This window comes from Mastigoproctus giganteus, chromosome 3 (genome assembly GCF_048544385.1).
Source record: "Mastigoproctus giganteus isolate SK-2022 chromosome 3, ASM4854438v1, whole genome shotgun sequence".
NCBI lineage: Eukaryota > Metazoa > Arthropoda > Arachnida > Uropygi > Thelyphonidae > Mastigoproctus > Mastigoproctus giganteus.
The window spans coordinates 214338476-214351392 of NC_143577.1; the positions used below are offsets into that span (position 1 = coordinate 214338476).

The 12917-nt window shown below is 37.9% G+C and overlaps 1 protein-coding gene across 1 annotated transcript in view; it reads right to left on the reverse strand.

Annotated features, from left to right (window-relative positions):
- The window catches only part of PIG-A (phosphatidylinositol glycan anchor biosynthesis class A), a 145897-nt gene that overhangs the window by 19630 nt on the left and 113350 nt on the right, over nucleotides 1-12917 (reverse strand). The window contains exon 10 of the mRNA XM_090370858.1: nucleotides 7521-7606. Within this exon, the coding sequence (XP_090226984.1) occupies nucleotides 7521-7606 (86 nt within the window). The remainder of the gene's footprint in view (nucleotides 1-7520; nucleotides 7607-12917) is intronic.

The window sequence follows — 12917 nt, forward strand, 5'->3', positions numbered from 1 at the left end:
TTTCCTTTCCAAATATTTGAAAAAAAGAACTGAAAATATGTTCAACCAATTTATCTATCATGGGGAAAATATACTAAATCTTAAATGTATTTATTTAATGAGAAAACAATGATTTCTGTGTTTATGGCTAACATGTACACGACAAAATTGTCTCTGTTTTGCTTTCTTAAAACAATGGCATTGAGACCTTTATAAACCAATACTTTTACGGGAAGGGTGTGATAAAAAAATGCAGTTTCATGTACACTAAAATTTGTTTATGTCAAATATTAATTTCCTATTTTCTATTCTGCTTTGAGTTTCACTGGAAAATCAGTACTAGTTCAAATATAGAAGAGGAAAAATAACAGAGTAAAGGACATTTTAAAACAAAAAAGACATTTTTTTCAAAAAATATAATGCTGCTTATGCAACTAACATGATTTTATTTTAACTAGCATTTAAAACTAACCGACTAGTTAAAGTATGCACTGAGTTACATTTTGATTTTTTTTTTCTTAAATTAATTCAATTTATCCAATTTCTGTGGCTGCAAGAAAGCAAGCTTATACAGCAACAACCAAAAAAAAACCCCTTCAAATTTCACCCATCCATTCACTCCAAATGTTTGTCTAGTTCTGCCTTGAATTTATTTAAACTGTCAACTTCAATAACGACGGATAGAAGTTTGTTGCAGCAATCAACCACATGATGGCTAAAGACAAACTTCCGCACATCTATTCTACAACCATCTTTCCTCAATTTGAATTTATGTCTCCTGGGCAAGAGGAAGAATCCCATCAGCATTGAGCATGCTCAAATCATTCAAGGCTTATACACTTCAATCAGATCACCTCGCAGGTGCCTAGTCTCCAGACACTGAAATTTGCAAAATTTAAGCATTTCTTCGTAAGAGCAACCTTTCTTCCATTCACTAGTCTTGTTGCGCTTCTCTTTACTCCTTCCAGCAGCTACATCCTTCTAAAATGAGGTATCCAGACCTGAATACAGTCTTCAAGATGTGGCCTAACCATTGCCTTATACAAGAGGATAATAACCTCCTTTTCCCTACTAGAAAAATTCCTGTATATCATTGACAAGACACCATGAGCTACTCTTGCAGACTGTCTGCACTGCTCAGAAAATTTCATATCTGACTGGACAATTAGCCCCAAGTCCTTTTCATTCTCAACAGTGTAGTACTACACAGTTGATACGTAACTCTGGGGTTACTATTACCCATATGTAGTACTTTACATTTGTCAATGTTAAACTTCAGTTGTCACCTCTTAGCCCATCTGTTCAACTTTTCTAGATCCTGTTGTAGCAGCATACTATCATTAGTGTTATTAATAACCCTACCAACTTCGTATCATTTGCAAACTTAGAGATTAAGCCTGATATTCCATCATCGGTATCATTAATAAATACAGAAAAAACAATGGACCCAACACTGAACCCTGGGAGACTCCACTCTGCTCTTCATGGACTCATAACATTAGACCACGAAGAGCAGAGTCCACTGATTACTACTCTTTGCCTTCTCCCACTCAACCATCCCTTTATCCATATCAGCAATATTCCACTGCTCCAATTTGTACAGCAGTCTTCCAGGTGCAACAGTATCAAAAGCCTTCTTAAGATCCAAGTATATGATATCAAAATTATTCTTTGCATCCAGTTCCTTTGTGACCACATCATAGTATACAATGAAATCGGTCACAAAAGACTTCCCCTTAACAAACCCATGCTGTGTCTGAACTATAACTGAAGTCTTGTCTAGGTGATCCTGCAGTGCTTCTTTGACCAGTGCCTCCATTAATTTCCCCAGAACAGAAGTTAAACTAATAGGTCTGTAATTACTTGTGTAGGATCAAAGGAGGAGGATCACTCTTTGATCCTACTTTGTGAACTGGGGTCACATTTGCACATCTCCAGGTTACAGGTACCTTCCCTGAGTCCAAGGAAGCTCTCATAATTATGGCTAAGGGTTTGCTTACTTCCTTTGCTGCCTCCTTTAATATAACTGAACAGATCCCATCCACCCCAGGTGCCTTTCTTATGTTTATCTTCAACAGTTTCTACTCCACCTTGCTCTCAGTTATTACAAAATCATTTAGCTCACTGCCAGAGTTTAATACACTTCTGGCATTCCCCTCCCTGAATAACTCCTCATGTGTAAATATAGATGCAAAATACTCATTCAGTTTGCTAGCTACCCAAGCAGAATCATCAACAGTTGAACCATCGATATCAAGTGGACCAATCTGATTCATCCCCTTCCTTCTAGAATTTACATAAGTAAAGAACTCTTTGCTGTTTTTCTTTGCATCCTTTGCCAAAGATTTCTCGTAATCTGCCTTTGCCTGCCTAACGTCCTTTGTGATTTGATTACAAACCAGCTTATATCTACCATAGGCTTCTGTGTCACCTGTTAATTTATATGTATCCTATGCATTTTTCTACTCTGCCACGTGTCTCATTAGTTCATCTGACATCCATTTAGGCCTAAACCTTGAACAATATTTCTTAGTTGGTATGAAAAGCCTAGTAGCTTCCACAATTAATTCTTTGAATGTTTCCCATTTAGAATTTGCTGTTGGTCCCACTGTATAGAATTTAAAAACTGTCTCAAAAACAAAATTAGTCTCATTTGTACGAAAGCAAAAACCCTTCCCTTTACCCCTGATGGTAGTTACCTCTTTGAGTAAATTCCATATCAGCGCACTGTGATTACTGCCACCTAGTGGTTCCTTTATCTACAGATTCCTAATGCATGTAGAATCACTACTGATAATCAGATCAAGAGTATAACTCCATCTAGTTGCCTCCTGAACATGCTACTGTAGAAACAATCATCCAGTAAATCCACAAAAGCCTTGCTAGCATGTAAGTGACCAATGCACAAGTTCCAGTCTATATCTGGGAAATTAAAATCCCTCATTAATATCTTCCTGATTTACTGGCGCACACTATTTCTCTGTACAGTTGTTCATTATATGCATCCAAGTCATTAGGCCTATAACACTACTACTCTCAATTTTGCTTTGCCAGTGTTTTTGCCACACCAAAGTGATGAAGACTGCATTGTCCACCCATATCATCTGGCTGTGCTTCCTTAGATTTTGTGTTTCTCAACTATTAATTAATTAATTTATGAAAATTAACTTTTACTAACACAGGGCGTAGCAAAACTGACACGAGTGAGCTAGTGAAGGCACATGTAAATTGCAGCTTAAGTAATGGGAGGTTGTTTCCCTCACCTGCAAATTTTTGTAAACTGCAGTCATCTAGAGAATAAACTGAAATATAACATACTGTACTGTACATGTACTACGAATTGTTTTTATTTTATTTTATTTCTTTTTGTTTAACTGAAATTATGAATGTTTCCCTTTACTTAAATACATGCACACATAGATTTATCCCCAAATTAATGCCTTGAAAGATGAGATGCAAATTTTACCAAGTTCAGTCTGGTTATTAATCCTTGTTGATAGTTATTTATTTTTTTGACATTTCTAATCATGCTGCAATTTACAGGACTTCCAATTCCTTACACTGCAATTTACATTTGCCCATAGTGAAGAGAAAAAAAAACAGTTAATGGCCCCTCCCCCATTACACCTGGCAAAATCTCTCACATTACACTTGTAAATCAACATTTATCTTAGCTCAGTTCTGAAAATAGTGGTTGTGAAGAGAGGATGTTAGGAAGTTAATGGCTTAGGATAACTGGCATGAATATGGTATCTTTTTGAAACCGTGCATTTTTCTACATCTTTTATTTTATTTTATTTATATTATCTTTTTGAAAATATTTACTAAATAATATTTAGTAAAATAATAACAAAAAGACCTCTTCTCGAAGAAGCTGCTTTAAGCTGTGTTGCCTAACCCAAACACAAGTCTTTGAAATCAAGCAATGCCATTAGATATTGCCCATTTATTCCTACAATCAGCATGCTATCAACAAAAGATATTTCAGTTGTTGTGTTTTAGGAATATCAGCAGCAGACTATACCTCTATTATGTATTATGTCTAAAGTGTTTGTTCATGGGCTGATTTGCATGTTGTGTGGGCCAAAAAACCTGAAATAATTCACAGGAGGTCCTATTCCCTCCATCTGAGATTGGCTAACTACAGCCTCAATTGAAGAGGCCTTTAAAAATATCTCTGGTCATTGATGGATGGAAATCAAACCCAAACCTCTCCATATAAGTGATCAGTGGTAAAGCCACTATACTGTCACAGAGGCAAGAATTTTCAGTGTTTCAACTAATTATGGAATACAGCACATGGATAACTTAAGTATATATGTAAAAAAAAATTGTCCAATTGTGTTTTTCTCATAATTTCTTAATTATTATGACAACGAAATTTTCTAAAAGAATCAAATAAAAAGTTTTCATGAAATCTGTTCAATGGGGGTTAAGTTATTACATGTGGGCAGCAGATGAACGTGCTTTACTTTAAGCTTTTGTAAATACACCTAATTCTGTTTTTACACGATAGATACGTTCCTGAAAAATACGTGTAAAAAAAATTCGTGTAAAAAAAAACATTGTATTTATGAAAGAAAATAAGATTGGTTCCAGATCTAAAAAACCAGTAAAAATAATTTCAAAAAAACACATAAAAATATTAGTTTTAAGCTTATTATTTTATTTCAACAAATACACATGTAATAATATGTAATGAAAACGTATTAAAGTAAATTTGTATGCATATGAAATGAAAATAATTCCTCATGAACAAAAAAAATCTGTTTTACACATAACAAGATTTTATTCATTTTCACTTTCTGATAATAAACGGCGCATACGTTTGCGCACAACTGGAATATCACTGCTATCACTAGAAATGTTGTGGACATCGTCTTCTTCCTCTATTAATGAAATTCTTTCTGTGATCTCTTGAGCAAAATCAGCACGAGTCTCCTCTGGTGCTGATGTTTCACCGGTTTTACAAACGAATTCAGTTATTAATCGTTGTGTTCATGTTTTGGTTAGGCCGTTATATAATTCTCTGTAAGCGGCTGTCAACAACTTCAATTCAAGTTGAAACTTCCCTGCACGTTCCTCATTAGGGTCATGTTTGACAAAATGATTACCTAATTTTCTGGCCAGTTCCAGACCTTTTATTAAATCTGCATTTCGAACAGGATCATTTTCTTCATTATCACTACGTTCTGTGGGATAAGGAGTTCCAAAGACAACCTCTAATATTTCATCTTCGCTTAGGGCTTTGTCGGTTAACAATTCATCAATAGCCGACCGGGCTAGCCGGTTGGGTAAAGTACTTGCCTGGTAACCCAAAGGTCGCGGGTTCGAATCCCGCCTCGGGCTTGAATCAAAGTACTGCAAAAACCTTGGGAGGTGCATTATGACCACAGATGCCGATGCGCCAACAACTACCAAAAAAAAAAAAAATTCATCTCTTCAAACAATAGATCATCGAATCCTGCTCTACCAATTTTGTGTGCCATTGTAATGATGTTGGGAAATTCGGTCGTATTAGGGATGATGGGATCTTTGCTTTTTACACATTGTGGCCAAACCGCTTTCCAACACGCATTTAAAGTTGCTGGTTTTAATTCAGTTAACGCTAATCCAACTTGATTGATACAATCCATAATTGAGAATTTCTTGCACACATCAATGACTGTTAGTGTTTCGTCATTCAGTTTGTCCAAAACGTGTTGGAATGTTCGTTTTACGTAGTATATTTTAATTGTCGCAATTATACCTTGGTCTAGCGGTTGTATCAAAGATGTAGTATTAGGTGGTAGAAATAAAATTTGTACATTTGGGTGTTCCAAGACAGGATGGCCGGGTGCATTGTCAACAATCAGAAGAACTTTAAATTCGAGACCTTTCAAATTCATATAACGTCTGACTTCTGGGACGAAACATTTGTTGAACCATTCTGTAAAGATAGTAGTGGTCACCCAGGCCTTCTTGTTTGCCATCCAGTGAACAGGCAGTTTATTGATATCTACACCTTTCACTGAACGTGGGTTTAGGGCTCGATTTACCAGCAGTGGTTTCGACATACGATCTCCTGAAGCGTTGGAGGAAAATAATAAGGTCACACGATCCTTAGCTACCTTAAAACCACCAACAGTTTTCTGCGATTTGGCTACATACGTTCTGTTCGGCATTCGTTTCCAGAAGAAACTAGTTTCATCTACATTCCACACTTGATCAGGAGTGTATCCTCCATCTTCAATAATTTTTGCAAGTTCCTGCGGGAATACTTTAGCAGCCGATTCATCTGCAGATGCAATTTCAACTTTAATTTTTATATTATGAAGAGCATTCCTTTTAAGAAACCCTGTCATCCAACCTGTACTGGCAGAAAATTCATACTTTCTGTTTAACTGAGATGAAGTGCTTGGCTCCTTTTCTTTAATCTGTCTGTAAATTCTTAGTGCTGTTTGCTTGATGGCATTTCCATCTCCTGGTACTCGTTTTTGTGACTGATCTTCTATCCATATTACCAGAGCCTTTTCCATTTTTTTCCTTGACAATATCTCTTGTATATGATGATGAATTAACATTTACTTTTGTTCCAGAACATACCGACTTCCTAATTGAAGCTTCATTTTTCTTAATAGTTCTTACGGTAGCTTCTTGTACACCAAAATGCTTTCCTACAGACGTAGCCCCTTGTCCAGTTGCAAGATGATCTAAAATTTGAATTTTAAGTTCCAAAGAAATCACTTTCCTTTTCATTTTGGTAATAGGCGAATTATTCAACATTATATAAGGGCTACCGAAAAATATCTCAGTTATAATTAATAAAAAAAGGTATGAAAAATTTGTAAACGTACAATTTATTGACTATCGGCAAAATTAATAAATTTATATGTGCACAAATTTCACTAAAGATTCTTTCACTTTGAAATAGAGCTTACTACTAAATGTCTTCCGAAGATACAATGAACGAATACCGTAGATATGCAAAAAAATTCAATAAAAACGTTGATGATTCATTGATACCTAGATGTACACATTGGTAAACAAAAGCACGCGTTTCAAAACGCACACACTAGCTGTTATCCAATCTATTGGTGCGTGTAATATACAAATGATACTAATATGCCACAAATAAAAAAAAAATTTCTTAGAATTTAGGCAAAAAAAAAAATCATAGAAATCGTGTTAAATCAAAATGACTCGTGTAAAAAGAGAATGAAATATTTATTTTGAATTCGTGTTAAATCAAATTCGTGTAAAAAAGTTCGTGCAAAAACAGAATTAGGTGTATATCTGAAAAATGAATGCTTATTTCTGATGAATTTTTGATATTAACAGGAAAGAAATAACACAGCTTCCCAAATTAATGTATAATGTAATCAAGTAGTGTATAATATAATCAAGTATAATACAATATAATCAAGTAGTCAAGCTACATAGGTACTAAGGACCTGTTTTAAAGAGCTGGTGACAATAACTGTCACTACTATTTAAAAATTAATTTTGTGCAAGATGCTTATTCCTAGTCCTTGATTATTAAGAAATTAATTAAACCATACCTTTAACACTTGGTTCTGTCAGCCACATAAGATCAGGAGGCAAAACTTCAGGCACACCACCAACTCTGGTGCTTACAACTTGTAATCTACAGAAATATGCATGCTACACTATGTAGGATTTTTTTCTTCTTATACTTAAAAAAGTTTGAAATAGTTTAAATAAGATAACAAACTAGTTAAATATTTAACTGTCCTCTATTGGTTGATAAAGTAAGAGACAAAGACCTTACTTCAAAAAATGAATTTCCAAGTGACATAAATGGGTCTCTCAACAGATATACAAGGTAGGATCAAAATGTTTTAGGAGTGAATTAGTTAAAATATATCTGATCACTAATCATTAAAATATCTGATCATTGAATAAGAAAAAAACTTTCTTATTTTATATCCTAAAATGTCTAGTCTTTAAAATAGGTGGTGTTTTGATATGTGCAAAGGTTTATTTTTATGTTTTTGATGTTGAGTGAAAATTATTATTACTATTATTATTACTATTAGCCATATGGTGCAAGGAAGCCTGAGGCTTATGTTGCACCAGCCAAAAAAAATTTCTGAGTTACCCTGTGTGTGTGAGAGAGAGAGAGAAGTAGAAGGAAATCACCAAGAAAGAGAATGATGATATCCAGCTGATGATCCTGGGTGTGCAAAGCCCATACTCACCAGATGTGAGCCCCTGGGGGGGTAGCCTGGCTACCTGGTCATATCTATGAGTGTACTCAGTCTGGGTGATCACCTTGCACCCCGTGGTGATGTGTTGGATCATTTAGGAGGCCGGCATCGTCGACATGTGTCATCTGACATTCTGGGCTCCTTTGCGATGTATTATAGTTTCTGGTGTTGATTACCTGGTCTTGGATGTCCAACATGAATTCTTCGGTCTCGGGAAAGAGCATCCCGCTTGTGAGCATTGGAAGCAATGTTATTGATGTGATCTTGATGGAAGTCATGGTAGTGTCTGCCATGGCGTGTCTACTTTGCCCATCTTTCTAGCTTCGTTTCTTGTGCTGTCTCGGTGGCAGGGGGCTCCTCACTTACGTTGAGTAGGATATGCCACTTGTCTATCTTCCTAATGGCCAGGTGGAGTGGTGCTGTGTTGTTCTCGAAGTAATCCTTCAGGTTAACTATCGCTGTTTTCTCTTGCTCTATCAGATGTATCAGGTTACTGCTGACTTCTGGTAGTGTTGGCAGCTCTTGGTCATCATTGTCCTTGTCTTTCGCATGATATCCTCTAGCTCGGTGTTAGTCCAATCTATGACCCCAAAGTAGTATGTTAGTACTGGAGCAGCATAGGTGTTTATGGCTTTAACTGTGTTCCCTCCTTTCAAATTTGCTTTCAACAGGCTTCTGAGTTTCTGATGATATTTTTTGGTCAGGCATTTCTTGATTTCCTTGTGCTTTAACTGTTGAGCCTGCATCATCCCTAGGTATTTTAGTCTCTCCTTCTGTCATAGCTTTGATATCTTCACCAGTCAACAGCTGGTAGTTTCAGCCGACTAATTTTCCGTAGTGCAGTGCCTGGGTCTTGCATTTGTTTAGACCAAATTCTATCGCGATGTCTGAATTCTTTGGTGATCCGGAGTAGTTGCTGGAGTTGTTTCTCAGTTTCTGCATAGAGCTTGATGTCATCCATGTACATCAGGTGGGTGAGGGTATACAGGTTCTTTCTTCCTTCTTTGAGGTTATATCCATACTCGCTGCCCCTAAGCATGGTGGATAGTGGGTTGAGTGCTAGACAGAACCACAGTGGGCTCAGAGCATCTATGGATAATTGCTGCTTGCATCCTTTCTGCTGTTCGGCCATTATGTTCTGACTCTCTAAGTGGCCTGATATCTTCTTGATTATACAGTTGGTCAGGATCTTGTACGTCGTTGGGAAGCAGATTGGCCTGTATTTCACAGGGTTTCTTGTATCTTCGTCTTTAGGCTTCAAATATGTGACTCCTTCAGTGAGAAACTTCGGGATTGTCTCCGGATGCCTTATCATTCGAGTGAACTGCTCTGCTAGGTGCCTGTGTGTGTGTGTGTGTGTGTGTGTGTGTGTGTGTGTGTGTGTGTGTGTGTGTGTGTGTGTGTGTGTGTGTGTGTGTGTGTGTGTGTGTGTGTGTGTGTGCAGGTGAGCTTCTTGTGCCAGTAGTTGTGGATGTTATCAATTCCTAGGGGTCACCAGTTGTGAGTGTTTCTGACCGACTGTTTTACTACTTCTCAAATCTCCCACTCTCTCATATCTTGTACGTCCTTGGTTTTCTTCTGATCTACTTCTATCCAGGGGCTCTGCTGTTATGTCTTACTTCACTGTTCCAGATATTTCTCCAAAATTCCTCGATCGTCTTCTCAATCATCTTCTTCTTCGTTTCCGGCTTTCTCATCTTCTCCCAGTTTCCTGTAGAAGGCTCTTTGGTCCTCATCAAAGATTCGGTTGTTTATTTTCCTCTGGGAGCTCTCTTTGTATCGGCACAGTCTCTTGCTGAGTGCAAGGACGTTCTGTTTCAGTGTGTCAAAGTATTCTCCTATTCTCTGATTTCTGGTCTCATGTTTACTGTGAACGCTGTCTCTCTTGAGGATGCTCTTCACCTTTCCAATCAATTTCTTACTTCTATTATCCTGTTGGTACTGGGTCAATTGACCCATCTTGACTCTTAATTCTTCTATCTTCTGCTGAAGTCTTTTTTTCCCAAGCTGGCAGTTCCTTCTGTTTTCGGTTCTTCTGCTGCTGGTCTCTCGTTTGTTTTCCATTAATCCTAGTGGCTGCTATGGCAGCTGTAGCCTCCAAAGTTGCACCATTGTTGTCATGGTAATGTGGTATTATTTGCCGATTGAGGTGATATGTTACTTATTATTATTATTATTATTAGCTATATGCAAGGAAGCCTGAGACATGCTGCACCAGCCAAAAAAAAAATTTCTGAATCACCCTGTGTGAGAGAGAGAGAAAAGAGTCTGAAGTAGAAAGGAATCAAGAAAGAGAAGAATGATGATATCCAGCTCAGGACCCTGGGTGTGCCAAGCCCATACCAGATGTGAGCCCCTGGGGTGAACTTCAGTTGAGATTTTCACCTGTGACTGCAGCAACTTGAAGAGACAGTTGATGAGACATTGTAGAGACCTCTCTTTCTGTTACAGCCAGATAGTGGTATGTTCTGGTTGACATAGCCATCGGGCAACCTTGCCAGTTTTTTTAATGGTTCCTGTCTCCTGAAACTGCTTCTGTAGTGCAGGGACGAGAGTACAATACATTAAGCATGCCACTTTTGCCCATGGCTGCCTGACTTCACTTCAAGTCATCTAATGGCCAATCATCTCAAAGAATCATATAAACTGTGATGATGCTAGCCTGAGTACTGGAGATTTGACTATCCCAGTGAGCATGCCAAAAAAAAAAAAAAAAAAAAAAAACAGGAATAAACTGATGTGGGTGCAACCCATGTTTTTATAAGCATGAATAATTTGCTTACCAGGATGCCTATTATATCAAATATTCGCCGTCTGCGACACAACAAAATTAACAGAAAATGAAAAACATTTTCTGTTAATTTTGTTGAGCAGTATAGTACATGAAATCTGGCACTTTTTAGAATCCATGGGACTAAAATATGGATAATATTCCCGAAAATTTTCTGGTTCTAAACTTTTCTAATATGTGTGTAATGGCGCCAGAGTTTAAGTAGATTTTTTCAATATTTTATGAGATGTCAAACACAAGAGAAAGCAAACCGCACGTACGATAGAGCTTATGGACGCGGTTCTCAAACTAGCATTAGCATTAGTAGAGGCATTTGATGCAAGAAAACAAGCTTATGCAGCATCAGCCAAAACAAAAAAAAAAAAAAAACCCACTTCCACTTCAACCCCCTGTTCGTTCAAAATACCTGTCCAGCTGAGCCTTAAACTTATTTAGGCTATCAACCTCCACCACAAGGGATGGCAGTCTGTTCCACCAACCAACCACCCGCTGACTAAAGGCAAATTTCCGCACGTCTATCCTACATCTGTCTTTCCTCAATTTGAATTTATGCCCTCTCAGGTGATTTTTCTGAGCTAGAGGAAGAATCCCATCAGCATTGAGCATGCTTAAACCATTCAAGGCTTTATACACCTCTATCAGATCACCTCGCTGGTGCCTAGTCTCCAGACACTGTAATTTGCAAAACTTAAGCCTTTCTTCGTAAGAGCACCCCTTTGTTCCATTCACTAATCTTGTTGCCCTTCTCTGTACTCGTTCCAGCAGCTCTACATCCTTCTTGAAATGAGGCCTCCAGACCTGTATACAGTACTCTAAGTGTGGCCTGACCATTGCCTTATACAATGGAATAATCACCTCCTTATCCCTGCTGGAAAGATTCCTGTATATCATTGACAATACTCCATGAGCTACTCTTGCAGCCCGTCTGCACTGCTCAGAGAACTTCATATCTGCCTGCACAACCACCCCCAAGTCCCTTTCATTCTCTACCACTGTCAGTGTAGTACCACAGAGTTGATACATTGCTCTGGGGGTTGCTGTTTCCCATGTGTAGTACTTTACATTTGTCAATGTTAAACTTCATTTGCCACCTCTCAGCCCATCTGCTCAACCTTTCCAGATCCTGTTGCAGCAGCATAGTGTCAGTAGTGTCCTTGACAACCCTGCCAACCTTTGTATCATCTGCAAACTTGGACATTAAGCTTGATATACCATCATCAATATCATTTATAAATACAGAAAACAATAATGGACCCAACACTGAGCCCTGAGGGACTCCACTAATAACATTAGTCCACGATGAGCAGTGTCCATTGATTACCACTCTCTGTCTTCTCCCCCTCAACCACCCCTTTATCCATAGCAGCAATTTGCCTCCAATGTCACACTGCTCCAATTTGTGTAGCAGTCTTCCATGTGCAACAGTATCAAAAGCCTTTCTAAGATCCAAGTATATAATATCAAAGTTATTCCCTGCATCCAGTTCTTTTGTGACTGCATCATAGTATCCAATCAAGTTGGTCAGGCAAGACTTCCCCTTAACAAAACCATGCTGTGTCTGAGCTATAACTGAAGTCTTGTCTAAATGATCCTGCAGTGCTTCTTTAACCAGTGCCTCCATTAATTTTCCTGGAACTCAAGTTAAGCTCACAGGTCTATAATTACTTGTGTCAGCCTTTGATCCTCCTTTGTGAATTGGGGTCACATTTGCACATTTCCAGTCTATGGGTACCTCCCCTGAGTCCAAGGAAGCTCTCATAATTATGGCTAAGGGTTTGCTTACTTCCTTTGCTGCCTCCTTTAATATAACTGGATAGATCCCATCCACCCAGGGTGCCTTTCTTGTGTTTATCTTCAACAGTTTCTCCTCCACTTTACTCCTAGTTATTTCAAGATTCTGTAGCTTACTGCTAGAGTTGAATACACCTCTGGCATTC